The sequence below is a fragment of the Epinephelus fuscoguttatus genome, linkage group LG6 (genome assembly GCF_011397635.1).
Source record: "Epinephelus fuscoguttatus linkage group LG6, E.fuscoguttatus.final_Chr_v1".
Lineage (NCBI taxonomy): Eukaryota > Metazoa > Chordata > Actinopteri > Perciformes > Serranidae > Epinephelus > Epinephelus fuscoguttatus.
This window is the reverse complement of record NC_064757.1, coordinates 339,047-356,972: the sequence shown is the minus strand read 5'-3', so window position 1 is coordinate 356,972 and position 17,926 is coordinate 339,047. Positions and strand designations below refer to the sequence as shown.

At 39.4% G+C, this 17,926-nt stretch overlaps 1 protein-coding gene across 4 annotated transcripts in view; it reads left to right on the top strand.

The window, feature by feature from the left end:
- tncb (tenascin Cb) overlaps window positions 1-17,686 on the top strand; it is a 210,708-nt gene extending 193,022 nt beyond the window's left edge. For 2 of the 4 annotated variants that reach the window (XM_049578753.1, XM_049578756.1), the window contains 2 exons: window positions 3,766-3,929; window positions 15,046-17,686. In XM_049578753.1, coding sequence (XP_049434710.1) covers window positions 3,766-3,929; window positions 15,046-15,156 — 275 coding nt within the window. In that variant the 3' untranslated portion in view covers window positions 15,157-17,686. The remainder of the gene's footprint in view (window positions 1-3,765; window positions 3,930-15,045) is intronic. The other 2 variants (XM_049578755.1, XM_049578754.1) reach the window with 1 other exon arrangement.
- Window positions 17,687-17,926: the final 240 nt, after the last annotated feature.

Sequence of the window (17,926 nt, the reverse complement as noted above, 5' to 3'; positions counted from 1 at the left end):
TACATGACGCGTTTCCTGCCGTAAAGCAGATTTCTTCCGCAAAATTTCGGCACCGGTGGCAGAAGCTTATTGCACAGCCACTATGTAAACGCTGATAGTCTGTCTTAACTGTGGCCACTACCCTGTGCAACCCACATTATTTTCATAATGATATATTTAGGAAAAGATGCTATCTGTTGCCTCTTTAAGAAGTACTATTTTGTCTTTAAGAGTGCAGTGAGTAGGGATGGGTACCGAAATCTGGTACTAAATTAGCCCCAGGGCAAAATTTTCAAAGACCTTAGTATTGATAAGCTCTGACGGTATCGGTTCTGTTATCGGCACTTTTACGCATTTTGGTTTAATCCATTATCATCCTGCAGTCTCTCATCTGCATTCTGTATTGGGGCTGAACTCCTCCACATACACACACATACACACACGCATGCTTACACGACAGGGTAAACATGGTGGAAACAAAGTGACGATAACTCAAAAATTATTGGAGCTGATGGCAATTACGCTCATTACTGTCAGTGATTAAACTTTAGCGAGTAAGAAGCCAATAATTTATCTTTACATGTGTTCAGCAAGCATGAACATGTAAACATTTAGACAGCGATATACTTAGCTGCTGGCTGAGGCAAACAGCCCCTCCTCTCTACCAGGACTAATGTTACCTGCACACAGTGAATCACATCAGCAGAGAGGGAGCAGGACAGAGGACAGGAGGACAGAGGACAGGGGAACTAACTAATAAATACTAAACTTCACCCAGTATTGATGTCAGGAATATTATTTATGTAATGACCTTGCTGTTGCAAAAATTTATGTTGCTGCTTTAGAAACAACAATTTGTTTTATTTGAAATATTCAGTAATCTATTCTTTTTTTAAAATTAATATATTTTCTAAAAAGCAAATTAGAAATGAAAAAGAACTCATCATAGCACCAATAACATACTGAATTGATAAAAGTAGTAGTATTGATGAAATCTTAACGTTACCCATCCCTAGCAGTGAGCCTGCAGCACTATCAACAAAATAATCAATTTAGAGGGGTTTTAAGTTAGTATAGGAGACCTCTGTTTCATTGAGATATTTTATTGATTTTAATGCTGTTGAAATCACTATCTTAAATTTAATGACAGCACTATCGGATAGACATCAATTGTAGTAACTTTTGCAAAGTGGCATGTAATCAAGTAATAAGAAACCAAATAAAGAGGGATTCTAACAAAAGACTATTAAGCCTTAATTTTAAAGCCATCCAGAATGAGATTGAGGGTGTGGTGAAAACAGTGAGTGGGTTTATGTACACTCTGACCGTAGCCACTTGAGTCTAATGATGAGTTAAACACAGTACTAAGGCTGTCATTATGGACCTACACATAGATATAGTATGATAACTTCATCTTATTTAAGGGCTAACCTTGATAAAAAAAAAACAAAAAAAAAAAACTGAAAATTTATGGAACAGATGAGGAAGATTTTTCAGGCTGCACACACAAGTATTTGTAATACAAAAATAATGAGGAAAAAATAGAATATCACAAGCCTTAACCTTGAACTTTTATTGCCACAGTGACATATAAACGACACTTTTCACTGAAAATGATACAACCATGCATTGCAGTAGAACATTATATCCCTCCCTCTGAAACCAAAACATATTTTAAACAAATTATTTTACAAACTTCTAATGTAAAACCACTGAGATTAAAATAGGATTTTTTTTTACTCCGATTCTTTCTGTTGTTATTGCTAGTTGAGACTGTATTGTGTCTGTATTGTGTAATGTGTTTTGTCTGCCCCTGACCCTGCATAGGATAAGCAGGTATGTATGCAGGGATCAAAATTAGCAGTCGCCAGTTGCCAGAGGTGACTAATTTTAACCCTTTGGCCAGTAAATGAAGTCACCTAACCAGCCACTCTGGCAAGTGAAAAAAATAGGGCCAAACTACTGTTATTGTTGTTTCTCCCACCCCTGGCTGTGTGTAGGCTACGTGATGTCATTGGTTGCGCGCCGGTGTCATACAACAGATCTTCAAGCCCACAACATGCTCCAAAGTGGGAGCTAGAACTTGAGTGTGCAGTTGGAGATCCGCGGTCCGCCATTTCCACGCCCTAGAAAGGCTGATAAGGGGGTGCTGTGGCCATGCTGCGGCCATGCTGCCTGCTCTCTCTGGTTTTACGCCAGGCTCGGCTTGTTTCAAAGACTCCTTGCGAAGCACTCCAGCGACCGGATCTTTGCTCTGTAACCACAAAAAAATATGTGATGGCACAACAGTCTCCTTCAGTACATTATTCTGTGCTTTCTTTTGATTTTCACATTGGCTAGTCATCCTGTTTAATTTGTCTTCTGATTAAATCGGAACCATTGAAACAAGTTGTAGGAAGCCTCTGCAAGTAATTGGTTGCTGGCAGACACTCTGCAATAAAATGGTTAATTAGCAGTGCCGTGCCCTGTAGAGCCGATGCGCTGCTGGTTCTGCCGGCCTGAATAGAATATAATGTCTACTGTTGTGTACAGCATTTATAGACTGAACTGAGTAGTGATGCGCAGGTCAACCCATAACCCGCGGGACCCGCAAATGGACCTGCGGGTCGGGCAGCAGTGATCGTCTGTTAAATCGGTCTGTAAATGATATTTTGACATTATTGGCTATTACTGTCATGGCATCCGAAGGTACTGATGCATTGAGCAGGTGACAGTCTGCGGCCGTTTTCAAAACACACTTGTGTCACGTACTCCAAAAGAAACTTATTGAAACTTTAAACAATAATTTATTGTACAAATCGGGGGAAACAAATGTTGACAAAAACGGTTCCATAATTCATATTAAATTCAAAAGATAACGAAAAAACAGCTACAAGTTAGAGGGAATAGTGATAAAGTGTAAAACTTGGCATTGATCCACAGCCTCAGACGGATGCGCTCAAGCCTGCCGTGCGCACAAGCTCAGTTGGTAGGAGAGGCCTACTATATTTTCACATTTTTAACAATGCAATTTAAAAGTTTTGATTTTTACCAACAACAAAAGAATACATTTAACACCAGAAAAATATGTAAAAAAAAAAAAATAATAATAATAATAATAAAAAAGTAAATAAAAAAACGAATACCTACCCATAGAAACAAATATTCGAATATCCGAATATTTGGGTACAGCCCTAGAAATAACTGACCAAAAATATTGAAGTTTTTCACAATATTGTGATTTATTGAGATTTATTGAGCCAGTATATAACAATGAGTTGATACATTTAATGTAAAACTTATTAAGCAAAGTATGTTTTAATAAATTATTTTAAACAATCAAATTTGACTCATTCCTTAATTCCACACAAAATTATGCTAATATTGTATTTTGAGAATTGCTCGAGTTTATTATAGTAATAACACATTGAAAATATACCAAAATGCTATTTATGATTTTTGGCTAGTGAAAAATTTTTTGGCCAGTAGATTTTTAAAGCTTACTAGCCACTTGGCTAGTAAGCCAAAAAGTTAAGTTTGAATATGTATGTATGTATGTATGTATGTATGTATGGGTGGTCAAGCTCCCCCAAGCTGACTTCCCATATGTTTAGGTCCATGAGTGACTGTCTATGGAAAGTGTTTTACACGATTCATCATGCAATAAAATGTCATAAATGTGTGGTGCTGGGTTAATAACACATTTTTCCATTTTCTTATAATACTGCCTTGTTGTGTCATAAAAGAAAAAAATAACTTGAGAAGAATAAAATCTGAATCAAAATCTAATGTTGTTTGTCTTTGAAGGAGACTCTATGACCTACCACCACGGTCGTCCATTCTCCACTTACGACCATGACAATGACATTGCTGTCACCAACTGTGCCCTGTCCTATAAAGGAGCCTTCTGGTATAAAAACTGCCACCGTGTCAACCTCATGGGACGATATGGAGATAACAGTCACAGTAAGGTACAGTATGTCTATAGAGCATTTACTGCATGTCCTTAAATGGACCTTGAAGAGCTTCCACTGAGGGTCCTTGAGATGAAAGTATTCCAGGTCTCCTTAAGGGGGTTCGTCGGCATTTGAAGGGGTGTACGGCGTCTGTATTGGGGCTTCACTGGTCTTTGATTAGGATCCTTCAGAGGGTTTGAAGAGTCCTCGATGGAGTTCCATCAGTCCTTGAAAAGATTCTGAGGATCTTTCATGGGGTTCTGCGAGACACTGATGGAGTTCCACTGGTTTAATTTATTTGAGTGCAGTTGCATGGACATGAATAAACTGTTAAGGCTTAACCTGGTTATGGTCCTATTCGACACACATTGTTATTTAAATCGTTAGGAAATATCCCAGTAAAGCACTCCTACATAAAGTGTATCCACCACAACATCAAAACCAATCAACTGGACATATCAATCAATTGGAAAAGGCTGTCTTTGGCCAGGCCAAGCATCGTCAGGAAGTTTATATACAACCAATGGCAAATGTTCAATGACAATGCAGGAAGATCTGTTATATAGTGAGGTGGAAGCTGGGGTGGTGGATGGGTCTGCAGTGTGTCTGATAGGCCAGCAGGGGACTGAAGTTCAAATGAAGACCCGCAAGACTTTAGGCCTGCTAGCTTTGAAAATATTTCTCATGTCACAGAAACTGCTGAAAGGGAAACTTGTGTTTTGGATGTTATTGACATACTGTCCGTGATGTGCCAGTGTTTTTGCTCTGGGGCTCTGCACAAATCTGACACCTGTCCACCCACCCACCTGCTCTCATCTCTGGCTCTCTGAAGTGTGGTGCAGCACCGTTTCCTGTTAAATGCAGTAGGGCAGCATGGCGGTCCCCGGGGATCGCCAGTAGACAATAAGCTTGTAATTCAAGGCTCATAAAGCATACCCAAAATCACGAATATGTAGGCCATTACTACAGACTTCTGTTATCTTACATCACAGTGTCTGCTGCAACAGCAGATGCTGTATTCATTCATGTCAGTGATGATGGTGTTCCACCATTCAGGGTACCCTCCATGTTTTTTTCCCCCCTGATAATGCTACATTGTGATAATGTGATTGTGCTACTAATCAGTGCTGTATTGGCTTCTGTTGATGATGACCCAATGACTTTTTGCCATCCAGAGGACACAACCTGTTGAAAAAACATTTTCATGGCAGCCGACATTTCTCACCATATATCATATATATGTTGACCAGTTTTGTTGTTGTTTGTTGTTTTGTTCATAGTCTTTAAAAAGTGCAAAGAAAACATAAAAGACTCTTCACAGAATGATAGCGAATAAGCATATTTCCCTGTTGCCTCACAGCAAGAGGGTTGCCGGTTCGATTCCGGGTGTGGGAGCCCTTCTGTGCGGAGTTTGCATGTTCTCCCCGTGTCAGCGTGGGTTCTCTCCGGGCACTCCGGCTTCCTCCCACAGTCCAAAGACATGCAGATTGGGGACTAGGTTAATTGATGATTCTAAATTGTCCGTAGGTGTGAATGTGAGTGTGAATGGTTCTTTGTCTCTATGTGTCAGCCCTGCGATAGTCTGGCGACCTGTCCAGGGTTCCAGCCCCCCTGCAACCCTCAAGTGGATGAAGCTGTTAGAAGATGAATGAGTGAATGAATGAATGAATGAATTAATTAATTAATTTAAATTATTATGGACTATCCCTAGAAATTATTATTTTATGGGATTATAACAAATCACAATCATATACCACATCTGGTTGACCTTATACTGGCAAGATGATTTTGGTTCTGTCTAAGCTCAGCTCTAGATGTGACATTTGTATATTGTTTTGTAAAAGACTATATATAAAAATATATATGCAGTGTGTGGTTTTGTTGATTAAGTTTTCAGATTTGGGATTTTATGTAACTTTCAGATACATTTTCGACACACATGAGCTAAATTAGAAACATATAACATCAAACATGAGTTTAACACTACAATTTGTAAAAAAAAAAAAAAAAAAAATTATTTAATCAGTTGCCCAGGGACCCACTCAGATGAGCACCTGTGGGTCCCAGAGACTCACTATACTGAAAACCTATCAGCATCATTGCATTTCATTTTTTATGCCTCTGCACGGGCGTTAGCAATGGCTAGAGGGATTATACTTTAAAGGACAACTTCGGTATTTTTCAACCTGGGCTCTATTTCCCATGTGTATGTGTGCGTATGATTCATGGGTACCACTCGTTCTAAAATTGGTTCAGTATTGAGGTGCGAAATGAGTTAAAACGGTAATGGGGGCAAATGCGTCCCATATAAAAGTGCTTTTTTTCGCCACTGACCGGTTCAGATCGCCAGAGCTATCTCTGTAGACAGCATATTGTAGCGGCCCTGGGGCAGTGGTGAGTGTGAATGAGTAGAGTCTGTCAGTGTTGTACTGTCAATCAGTGTTGGAGCAGAGAGGTCCCCGCTTGGTACTGTAAGTGAGTATGTGTGTGTTATGGTAGAAGAGTCAGAGGACGGAGTCTTTTACGTGCTACCCCCTGGAGTGTTACCGGAGTTTTTGGAGTGCTCAAATAAACGGGCCTTTTTCCCGAACACAACAACAGGATGTCGCGCAACACCCCGTAAGTTACAGCTTTCATAGGTTGCCTTTGTCGGACGGCGAGATGCTGAAGTTGTGGCTAGTTGTGCTACAAATGGATAGTAACACTCCTCTCTGGACACTGCGCCTTGCAGACCATCGGGTCTGCAGTGCTTACTTCTCCCAAGATGACTACTGCCAGCCGAAGAAGAGAAGACATCCAATCCTGAAACACCTCTTCCTCAAGAAAACGGCTGTCCCACAAGTAGAGAGAGCTACAGACACAGTGGAGCAAAGCTTGTGACATCACACAGCCCAGAGGTAAGGGAAAGGCTAAGTTAGTATGCTATTTACAGAGATAGCACTGGTGATCTGAACCAGTCTGTGGCGAAAAAACACACACTTCATACACACATACTCACCTACAGTACCAAGCGGAGACGCCCTCCGCCTCTCTGCTCCAACACTGACTGACAGTTGACTGTACTCATTCACACTCACCACTGCCCCAGGGCTGCTACAATATGCTATCTACAGAGATAGCACTGGCGATCTGAACCGGTCAGTGGCGAAAAAAAGCACTTTTATATGGGACGTATTTGCCCCCATTACCGTTTTAGCTCGTTTCATGCCTCAATACTGAACCAATTTTAGAACGAGTGGTACCCATGAATCATACGCACACATACACATGGAGAAATAGAGCCCAGGTTGAAAAATACCGAAGTTGTCCTTTAAGGTTGTCTATCTGTCTGTGCAATAAATGCAATTCTCAAGAAGGGGGCATTTTGTCAAATTTAGCACAAATGTCCACTTTGACTTTTGACCACCAAAATCTAATCAGTTCATACTTAAGTCTAAGTCAGTATGACCTTAAATTTGTTTAATTCTCGTGAAAATAATATCTTAAGAATATTTTCTTCACATTTGGCACTAACATCCCCTGTGAGTCAATGATGAATTGATTAGACTTTGGTGTTCAGAGGTCAAGATCAGTGTGACCTTCTGTTTGTCTCATTTTTTTTTAACACGATATCTCAAGAAGGTCTTGAGGGAATTCCCTCAATTTGGCACAAATGTCCATTTGGATTCATGAATGAGCTGATTAGAATTTGGGGCTTCAGGATCAAAGGTCAAGATCTCTGTAACCTCACAAATGTCTAATAGGATAAAATTAGGAAGTGATGACATTCTATATCCATATGGTCAAAGGTCAGTTTTGCTGTAACATCATTATGATAAGCGAACATCATAATGACACTTTTCTTTCCATTATTGAATGTCATAACTCAGGAACAGAATGGGAGACATTTGGTCAGATACTGAATTGGTGACACTAATCAATCAATCAATCAATCAATCAATTTTATTTATACAGCCCAATATCACAAATCACAATTTGCCTCACAGGGCTTTACAGCATACGACATCCCTCTGTCCTTATGAAAACTCCCCCAAAAAACCCCTTTAACGGGGAAAAAAAATGGTAGAAACCTCAGGAAGAGCAACTGAGGAGGGATCCCTCTTCCAGGACGGACAGACGTGCAATAGATGTCGTACAGAACAGATCAGCATAATAAATTAACAGTAATCCGTATGACACAATGAGACAGAGAGAGAGAGAGAGAGAGAGATGCAGGTAATGACAGTAGCTTACAACAACATTATTGAAAGTAATAATATTATAGTTATAGTTCTGGCTACTGTGGTACAATATGTTGAAAGTATGTATTAATATCTGGCAGTATACATGTGTGACAATAGTCGTGTATAATAATAGTAGAAGTATGACTAATGACTAATGATGGCAGCAGCAGCAGGAGGCATCTGGCAGGACCACGGCAGCAGCACAACCACACACGTCACGCTGTCCAGGCACCGCTGCGATATGAGTTAATCTGAGAGACAGTGGAGCACAAAGGCTCCGGAGAAGAAGCCGAGTTAGTGACATCCAGAATGGCCAAGTTAGCAAGATGCAGTAATAGAATACCAGAGAGAGAGAGAGAGAGAGAGAGAGAGAGAAGAAGAAGAAGAGAAGGTGCCCGGTGTATTATAGGGGGGTCCTCCGGCAGACTAGGCCTAAGTCAGCCTAACTAGGGGCTGGTACAGGGCAAGCCTGAGCCAGCCCTAACTATAAGCTTTATCAAAGAGGAAAGTCTTAAGTCTAGTCTTAAATGTGGAGACGGTGTCTGCCTCCTGGACCGTAACAGGAAGATGATTCCACAGGAGAGGAGCCTGATAGCTAAAGGCTCTGGCTCCTGATCTACTTTTGGAGACTTCAGGGACCACGAGTAACCCTGCGTTCTCAGAGCGCAGTGTTCTGGTGGGATAATAAGGCACTATGAGGTCTGTAAGATATTACGGAGCTTGACCATTTAGAGCTTTATAAGTTAACAGTAGGATTTTAAATTCAATTCTGGATTTTACAGGGAGCCAGTGCAGAGAAGCTAAAACAGGAGAAATATGATCTCGTTTCTTAGTTCCTGTTAGTACACATGCTGCTGCATTCTGAATTAGCTGGAGAGTTTTTAAGGACTTACTAGAGCTACCTGATAACAGAGAGTTACAGTAATCCAGCCTAGAGGTAACAAAAGCGTGGACCAATTTTTCTGCATCTTTTCGGGTCAGGATAGGCCTAAATTTTGCAATATTACGCAGATGAAAAAATGCAGTCCGTGAGGTTTGTTTTAAATGAGAATTAAAAGACAAATCTTGATCAAATATTACTCCGAGGTTTCTTACGGTAGTGCTAGAGGCCAGAGCAATGCCATCAAGAGAAACTATGTCATCAGATAAAGAGTCTCTGAGTTGTTTGGGGCCAAGAACAATAACTTTAGTTTTGTCTGAATTTAACATCAGGAAATTGGTGCTCATCCAAGTTTTTATGTCCTTAAGGCAGTTATGGAGTTTAGTTAATTGATTACTTTCTTCTGGCTTCATCGATAAATACAACTGAGTATCATCCGCATAACAATGGAAATTTATAGAGTGATTTCTAATGATGTTACCTAAAGGAAGCATATATAGAGTAAATAGGATTGGTCCGAGCACAGAACCTTGCAGAACTCCAAAACAAACTTTAGTGCGTAAGGACGATTCATTATGAATGTGAACAAACTGAAAACGATCAGATAAATAAGATTTAAACCAGCTTAGTGCAGAACCTTTTAGGCCAATTAAGTGATCCAGTCTCTGCAGCAGAATTTGATGGTCAATTGTGTCAAACGCTGCACTAAGATCTAATAAAACAAGTACAGAGACAAGTCCTTTGTCCGAAGCAATCAGAAGGTCATTTGTAATTTTAACTAGTGCTGTCTCAGTGCTATGATGCACTCTAAATCCTGACTGAAATTCCTCAAATAAATTATTATCATGGAGAAAATCACACAGCTGGTCTGTGACTACTTTCTCAAGGATCTTTGACATAAAGGGAAGATTAGATATTGGTCTATAGTTGGCTAACACCTCTGGATCCAGGGTGGGCTTTTTTAGTAGAGGTTTAATTATAGCTACCTTAAAAGACTGTGGTACATAGCCTGTTAATAAGGATATATTGATCATATCTAATATATGAGTGTTAACTAAAGGAAAGACCTTGGGTGTCCACCTTGTAACTGCTGCTTGTACAGATCTTCTGTGCTGCCGTGGGCAAGATGTACTGTATGTGATGCATTCATAATTTCACAGACATGGATGTAAACTGTAACTGTAAGTTGGCGGGTTTATGGAGGCATACAACAGCAAGGCAGTAATTCTGGTTTTTATTCTGTGCGCATAGGCTATTCATTGTCTAGGGTCTATGTTAGCAGCTTGACTCCAAAGCAGAAAGTCATTAAAACTGTATACTTAAATATCTTTTTACCTATCTTAAGTCATAGCGTCATCGCAATATTCAACAACAGTATTGCATATTACATGTTTTCCTGCTGTTTTGCAGCCCTAATGGAGAGTGTAACTCACAAGCTTCAAGAAGTACATAGACCCTCTGAAATTACTGATAATTTCTATCACATCAGCAATCATCTCTTTTATGCTATTCAATTTGTTACTTTAGGCTGCATTCGACAGTTACGAATTGTTTGTACATGAAAATCTTGATACTGATTTGGGGACAGTGAAAGTGGCTGGACAGCTAGCTTGTCTTGCTGTTAAACATACTCTCAAATTATATTCACTAGTTGTAAACCATACACAATGTCATTGACTTCAAAGCATAATAGCTTTCTGGCTAATAGCTGAGCCAAAGGATTCTATGAGCCGAGTGGACTAGAATATCTCCCGTTGCTAAGTCGTATCTCAGGTTCGTCCTGTTTACTGGAGTAGTGAATAACATGTCCATTGCAAAAGAACCCAAATGAGCGGTAATGATTGTTCCAGGTATTAAGTAAACTCTCAGGTTTTACCAGGGAAGCCAAGTTGTGACTTGAGAAAAAGCATGAAAGTGTAAATGAATATTCTTATTTTCTTATTTTTTTTCTTTGGAAAGTGATAATGGTATAAGAGGGATAATGCCCTTCTGGGTGTCCATCATCAGGGATTAATGACCTCCGCTGCACGTTGGATAGTTCACACCTCCATGTCGGCCATTTATTCCTGATGGTGGACAATTCATCGGGCATCTCCACTGCAAACTTTCTGCTCACCACAATCACCAATCTCTATCACAGTGATGAAACAACATAGATGGCACTTGGCTTGTGGTGCTCAAAGCACCAATAAAACATATTTTCCAGAAATCATTACCCAGTTACTCAAGAAAATCCCCTGACCTCATGGTTACATGTTGGAACTGTTTCCTAGTATTCTTTCTTATTTCCTCTGTTCTTCTTTCTTTCAAACTACACTTGCCAACTGTACCACAGTGCAGAAGGAGGCATTCATCCACTGCTGGCTTATTTAGCACTACTGAGCTAACTAAGGTCACAGCTCAGCCAAGGTGGATGCCATTAATGTTTACATCTTGCACCGTCACAAGCATGAGCCTTTTATCCATTAATAGATGAGTGCTTCCTTCTGCATGCTGATACAGTTGGTTGGTGTAGTTCAGTAGAAGAAATAGTTCCTATGTAAAACTGTTAACAACAAGGTCTGTGGATTATCTTGAGCAACCAAGTCATGATTTTGGGAGAGAGACATTGAATTTTTCAAGTTATTTTTTGAGCACCCCAAGCCAAGTCCCATCTAGTACCCTTTTATTTTTGAAAGAAGGCAGACATCTCTACAACCAATATCTCCAACACTCTGCAACTCACACCAAAACAGTCCAGATTAATAAATAGCACTACATGTACTGTAAGTGATAAAATATGTATTGTGATTGTTTGTAGTTTTCACTTGCTATTTGCCTCCTGAAGGATCCTCCAGAGCTTTTGTTTCTAATTCTTTCTTTAGTTATTTATTAGCCCAGATGTACAGCCTTTCTGATGTGGATGCTGTCTATTTATGTGGAGACTTTAACAGTTGTATTGGCAAACTAAATGACTGTATGACAGATGTAGATGACATGCCCCCTAGAAACAATATAAATAGTTTTATAAATAGTTATGGAGAGATATTAGTAGAATTTTTAAGGGATGTTAAATGCTGTGTACTCAACGGGAGAATATCCCCAGAAATATCCCCACTTTGGTTTCTACAAAGGGAGGGCAGTGGTGGATTATATGATTTCTCATCACAAATGTTTAAAGAATTGTACTAACTATGTTTTTACACCCAATGAGTTACTAGAGAGGTTAGGGTCAGACGGCATCATATTAATTGGGGATGGATGCGGGATACCTGACCACTCCCTACACATGCTGTCATTTCATGCTGGACCACTTTTTAATAACAATGAGGGCCCTAACCAACAACAGGTAAAAGTTAGACCTCTAACAAGACAAATACCTGAATCTTTTCTGGCATCTAGATCATGTAATAATGTTTTATAGGAGCTCGTTGTTCAATTGTCGCATAAAAGGAATCAAGATGAGGTGGATGTCAGGTATGATGCTTTTTGTGACTGTTCATATAATGAGTTAAATAAAGGTGGTAGAAATGGGTTTAGTAGGCCACCCCAGAAAGGGTTTAAAAGAACTTGTAAGCCCTATTGGAATCAGGATTTACAAAACCTCTGGAATATCCTAAGAGCAGTTGAAAAGAGCTATCTTAAATGTGATATCAAAAACAAGAGAGCAGAGTTAAAAAACAAATTCAATAATTGCCAGGCTGATTTTGATAAAACACTAGGGAAAGTTAAACATAAATTTTATTGTGGCCACTCATTATCTATTGAATGGTTACAAACACATTGCGCTCAGAAATTTTGGGAAATCAATAAATTGGGCCGTAGGAAGAAAATGGAAATACCCATGGAGGTAGAATTAGAAAATGGTGAGGATAGCTCTGAGATCAATGTGGTACTAGAGAAATGGGAAAAGGACTTTGGCGATTTATTCTCTGGTAGTAATCATTCATCCTTTGATGATAATTTTCTTAAGACTATATCAGACACAAAGCCAATGTTGGAGGATGAAATGAACAAGGACTTTTTTTGTTGTAATTTATATCTGAATGCGAACTTAACTGCAGAGGGGGTTAAAACAGTCATAGATAAGTCCAAATTAAAGAAATCAGCCGGAATAGATGAGATTTCTTATGAAGTCCTGAAGTCTCCAAGATTATTTAGAATTCTGTTTGAGTTATTTCAATTTTGTTTTGATCATGGCATCATTCCTGTTCAGTGGTATACATCTATCATAAAGCCTGTCATCTAGAAATGACCCCAAATCACCACTTAGCTACAGAGATATAAGCCTTATTAGTAATATTTATAAACTACATTCTGCTCTATTAAATAATAGATTAGTTGGTCATTTATAAAGGTCAGGATTGCTGGTAGATGAGCAAAATGGTTTCCTGAAACAAAGGGCCTGTATAGACCACACATACTCACTTCTATTATCAGAGCAAGACTTAAAGAAAACAATCCAACATTTGCATGTTTCATCAATTTTCAGAAGGCATTTGACAGGGTCAATAGAGAACTGCTGGAGTACAGGCTAATAAAATCAGAACTAAATGGTCAACTTTATATAGCAATTAAGTCACTTTATCGAGCACCTGCTGCTTGTGTGCAGTTAAATGTGTTCAGAACAGGCTGGTTTTCCACACCAATCGGGGTGAAACAAGGTGACGTATTGTCTCGACCATTGTTTTCAATTTAACGATCTGGCTATTCAAATCAAAAAATCTAATTTTGGTATTAAAATTGATGATATGACTGTGGGCATTTTTCTATATGCTGATGATATTGTTTTATTAGCTGAATGTGAACACGATCTGCAGAATATGTTAAATAGCGTTTGAGATTGGTGTTGGAAATGGAGACTTGTGATAAATCAGGAGAAAACGCAAATTGTTCATTTTAGAAAACAGGCTGTACAAAGAAGTTTATTTCCATTTAAATTTGGATCAAAAACATTCAGCTTCAAACCAGCTATAGGCACTCTATCAGACCCAGCTGGCAGAGCTTTGGGCTCTGCACTGAGCAAAATTAAAAACTGTAGAGACCTAGGTTTCAACTCATTTACCCAACTGTACAAGTCTTGTGTATGTCCTGTCTCAGACTATGCAGCTGGGGTCTGGGGTTTTAAAGAACAGGCCAAATCTAACACAGTTCAATATAGGGCTATTCACTCCCTTTTGAGAGTTCATAAACGTACATCAGTAGCAGCCATTTGTGGAGACATGGGTTGGGAACCACCAGATGTCAGGCATAAATATGAAATGCTCCGGAACAGATTGGTAAATATGCCTGAACATAGGCTGACTAGAAAGATTTTCAATTGGGAAACGTCAAAAGTATCTCCTTGGGCCAGTGAGGTGAAATCTTTATTATCCATTTGTGATATGTCCTTTATATTTCACAATAGATTACGCTGCAATATTCAAGAAATTAAAAACTTATTCTTCCAACAACATAAAGAAAAATGGTTGGTAAAAATATGGAATAAGCCCAAATTAAGAACTTATGTTTTTTTTTGTCCTCTGTACGATGAATTTAGACACGTACTTTTTGAGAAAATGAGCTTGTTAAACAGTGGCTTATTTTACTTGGATGATTACAACAAACTTGAATTATGTTTTAGAAAAGGAACATTCCCTACAGCCAACTTCATTTGTAAAGCCTGGGAAAAGAGAAAAAAAAACACTGTGTATTTGATCTGAGTTTTGTAATATATACTGTATATTGTTTTGTTTTAGTTTTTGTTTATTTGCTCACACACCATGCAAGGCTGTTTGTTGCTGAGTGTCTTATGAGCCCATGCGGGCTGGGCACCCTGAGTGCTTGACACTTAAATAAATAAATATCATATCATATCAGTTGACACAAATTGCAGGACACAATTTGGGGTTTCCAGAACTGTCCAATTTGGATGTTTTTGTGTGGAGATAGGGTTGGTTTCATTGTAATGGGAATCTGTGATAGCAATATGTCTAAGGACCTCCACTTCACTTCTAAGTAGTCAAGCTCTACTTTGACTAACATTATCTGTCCTTCTTTTGCTCTCCAGGGTGTGAACTGGTTCCACTGGAAAGGCCATGAGCACTCCATCGAGTTTGCTGAGATGAAGCTCAGGCCATCCAACTTCAGAAACCTGGAGGGAAGAAGGAAAAGGTCATAAGCAATCCACCAACAACATCATCAACAACACTGCTACAACTCTGTCTGGACTTCCTGTAAACCACCTTGACTCCTACACCCACACACCCTGCAGCGACCAAAGCCACTGCCAAGAGCCCTGCAGCCTCCATACAAAACCAGCTCATCAATTCATTCACAGATCAGCCTCGATTTCATAACCCCCTCCTCCTGTGATATGATTGTGGAGATGCTGCCGGTGTAGAAATCAATGTACATGTTACAAACTGGGCTTAGATCAAGCCCACACAGATTCTACTCACGGACCAAAGAGGAGAGCAAAAACAACTCTGTCTCACCTGATTCTGTTACAGCATTTGTGGGGAGCTTGGCCATTATGTTGTATTCAGTAATAAATACAGTTCACTATTTCACATTTGGGGTTTTACAAAAAAGACAAGCTGTTTCTAGTACAATGTGGTCTTGTTTAGGTTCAGGGCCTCATTAAAAAAAAAAACTGATAATACAGTGATAATTCAACTGGCTAATCATAGCAATTCTATTCCTTGTACAGTAGTGTACATGTAAACATCTGACTGAAACATTTGAAAAGGGATATTCCTCACATGACACTGTTCAGATGTCTCCATCTACCTTGTCATTTGTTTGTCTTTGTGCTTAACTTGTGTCAGTGTTACTTTATCCTCCCCAGATTCCCTCACATCCTGCAACACAAACAGACATCTGAAGTGATAAGATGGACATGAAAAAAAATTGTATCGAAAAGTATTTTACCCACCACATCCCATGTCTACGAGGATGGCAAAGTTTCCATTCACTAAGTAAGCCCTTGAAGGCATCGTTACACCGCCACAGTATTGTAAAGAACAAAGAGAAGAAAAGATGATGTGTTTCCATTTGTTTTGTTTCTCTTGTGAAACTGAGGCAGGACCTGTTACTCGGTATGTTAACAAATGTGTTTATGATATTTCTTTCTTTCTTTTTTTTTTTGAATACAGTACATATGTGTGGAACAAGAGAATTTTCCTTGATGTTGTTGCTCAAAACTTGAAAAATGACCAATTCCAATTGAGTTCATTGGACAAAGTAGGGTATCTATGAATATGTTGATGATAAAACTGACTTAAGAGGTCAAAACTAGAGAAGTAGTTAGTGTCCTTACCCTCCCAGCCTCCTCAGCCCCCAGGCCCAGCCACAGTGGCATACTAAACGAATAACCTGCCCGTGGAAATGAAGCTTGTTTTTATTGTTATGTTTGTTTATAAGTAACTGAATGAACAACAGGTGTGTCTCTGTAAACTGTATTACAATAAACCAGTTTGTTTAAAGGGAGCATGTTTAGGCATTTGTCTTGACTCAGGGTCCGTTTTCTAACTCATTCCAGAGCTTTTTGTTACACCATGGTCTTCCTCATTAGATAGAGTTTGCTGCTTTGTCATGGAGACTTTAAAGTCACAACAAGTTAGCTTTTACAAAGATTTTCAGGTGTTGAATGCCATGTAAAGAAGTTACTGGTAACAGGTTACAATGCGGGGCACAAAACTGTAGTACTCAACAAATATTCAACTTGGATCAGACATCTAATGAATGTTGGTCCTGAACGTCAATATGACAGCTAATGGAGGGGCTAATATGAAAAGTTTCTCTTAAGTGTTGTTATTGACTGACATTGATTCCGCCACTCATAGATATTTAGATATTTTAGAAGACTTAGAGTCTTTAGAGACTTCTGTTTAATGAGGCATTAACAAACTGGATCAAGTAAAAGGTAAAGAGACACCTCAGCCATTTATAGTAACAATCTGTATGCAAAAATAATCACTTTAAATGGACATACAGTGACGGTGTTCAGTTGCCCTGTGTGCCTCCATTGCAGCTCATTCCATGGCTGCCAGCTGCTGTCAGCTCCCTCAACACAGTTCCAAGATTTTCTGTTCACATCAGTCTCTCTGACCAATTTACACTGGGAAATAGGGTCCAGGTTGAAAAATACTATCCATCCTTAAAGAGATGATCTTTGTTGTTTATCCAAGAGACTGGATCAAAGAGCCTGGATCTCTGAAAGAAATCTTTGTGATTTGCAGTCCCCCTTCATGCATGTTGTAGAGTGACATCCCTCTGTTGGAGATGACCCTGTAAGACACATTTCTGTCAGCATGTTGTAGGTAATATCTCCAAAAATGCAATGCCCAAGAGTGTGCTGTTTGTATCACTGCATCAGTGACAGTAACTGTCAGCTACATCAAGTCCATTAACCTAGCAAAATCAGATTGTTGCTTGTAGACAGTTGCTTCTGTAGTTTTATAGATTAAACCCACCAAAGATTCAATGAGTTGATGCATGTCATTAGTGATGCTAGTGGTGGTGTCCTGGATCTTTCTCCAGAGTGCATCATGTAGTACAGACTGCAGGGCAGCTTCTGAGTGGCTATTTCCAGTCCAGAAAAAATGTTCCGCAAGGTTCTGTGCTCGGACCAATCCTATTTACTCTATATATGCTGAATGAAACGAGATCATATTTCTCCTGTTTTAGCTTCTCTGCACTGGCTCCCTATAAAATCCAGAATTGAATTTAAAATCCTACTGTTAACTTATAAATCTCTAAATGGTCAGGCTCCATCATATCTTAGAGAGCTCATAGTGCCATATTATCCCACCAGAACACTGCGCTCTGAGAATGCAGGGTTACTCGTGGTCCCTAAAGTCTCCAAAGTAGATCAGGAGCCAGAGCCTTCAGCTTTCAGGCTCCTCTCCTGTGGAATCATCTTCCTGTTGCGGTCCGGGAGGCAGACA